The sequence below is a fragment of the Plasmodium fragile genome (genome assembly GCF_000956335.1).
Source record: "Plasmodium fragile strain nilgiri unplaced genomic scaffold supercont1.232, whole genome shotgun sequence".
Lineage (NCBI taxonomy): Eukaryota > Apicomplexa > Aconoidasida > Haemosporida > Plasmodiidae > Plasmodium > Plasmodium fragile.
The window spans coordinates 1-1,361 of NW_012192812.1; the positions used below are offsets into that span (position 1 = coordinate 1).

The following is a 1,361-nucleotide window of genomic DNA, read 5'->3' on the forward strand; positions in this document are numbered from 1 at the left end:
TTTTTTTTTTTTTTTTTTTTTTTTTTTTTTTTTGTTTCAACAAAAAATTGTACTGTGGGAAAAATTGCGAAGGAGGATAAACAAAGAAAAATATGGTGTATATTACATTGCAGCATAATACAACACAAACTAAACATTCTTTTGCAAGGGAAATCACATAGATAATGTACGTAATCACTACTAATGAGGTAATTCTTCTCAGGAAATAGTTTGCGAAAGGACAAAGGGAAAAAGAATGCTCCAGTTTATTAAGTTTTGTATGTATACCCTTTCAGTATGGACATTACAATATGGAAATAAGGTATGTATCCTATTAATTTGTAGTTAAAACAAAAGCTCCAGTCATTTTCATTTTTTTACGTTTTAGTTTTAAAAAGAATCGCTTTGTTCCTGATGCAGTTTAATTATGTCATCATCCTTTTAATAATTTACGCCCTTTTTATAATTTTTAGTTTCCTATAGTTTGTAAATCATGGGATAAAAATGAGAGGCTTACTAGTGTGCCATTCGAACTAAGAAATAGAAGACTGCTGAAGGATGACGCAGACATGGGGATTATGCGACATTATGATATTCTAAAAAGAGCATTTATAAACACGGTAGAATATGACAGTAATGAGAATTTTCAAGATGAAAGAAATCCACGAATATATCGTAATAAATATAAAGAACGAGATAACTGTTCCATCCATGACGACAGCGGTGATGAATCCTCTGATTCTCTAAAATACAATAACCGTGATCATAATCCATATGACAAAACAAAGTACTCTGATCAGTACGTAACAGAGCCTAATGAATACGACCAAACATACCCTGAAATTGTGTCATATGTCATTAAAACAAGCCAGAGTAGTGCCCTATCTAAGCTGGTCAATTTTTTGAAAAAAATGGATAAAAATTTTGAGGTAGCATTGTTACGTTCCATAAAATATAATGTCATTATGGAAGATGCCTCAGTTAAACATAAGAGCAAACTTGGCAAACTACTATACTATATGAACGCACATAAAATACTATTCCCACCGATTGCATTGCTCATAAGCGCTTTTGTACTTTTAGCTTTAAAAGTGGGTAATATATATATTTATCCAGTAATTGTCGTGGGCACTGTAGTGGCAGCTTACTATTTGGTTAAAGTTATAAAGTGCAACAAAATCGGTAAACAGTATAGAGAATGTAAATCTGGGGATAGGAACGTAGGTTAACGTGATCCTACCAAAATGGCACATTTTAAGATCATTAATTTTTTCTTTAAAAATTTTATAGATACAGCTTTTTACACATATATGGTGAACACACGTTAATTCCAAATATGGACATGAGCATATTACATTTCAAATACACTTTTTTTTTTTTTT

The 1,361-nt window shown here is 31.1% G+C and overlaps 1 protein-coding gene across 1 annotated transcript; it reads left to right on the forward strand.

Annotated features, from left to right (window-relative positions):
* Positions 1-235: 235 nt before the first annotated feature.
* AK88_05679 (uncharacterized protein) lies at positions 236-1,208 on the forward strand (the record flags this gene model as incomplete). Its single annotated transcript, XM_012483281.1, has 2 exons — positions 236-301; positions 453-1,208. The coding sequence occupies 2 exons, from the start codon at positions 236-238 to the stop codon at positions 1,206-1,208; spliced, it is 822 nt and encodes a 273-aa protein (XP_012338704.1).
* Between the last annotated feature and the right edge of the window lie 153 nt (positions 1,209-1,361).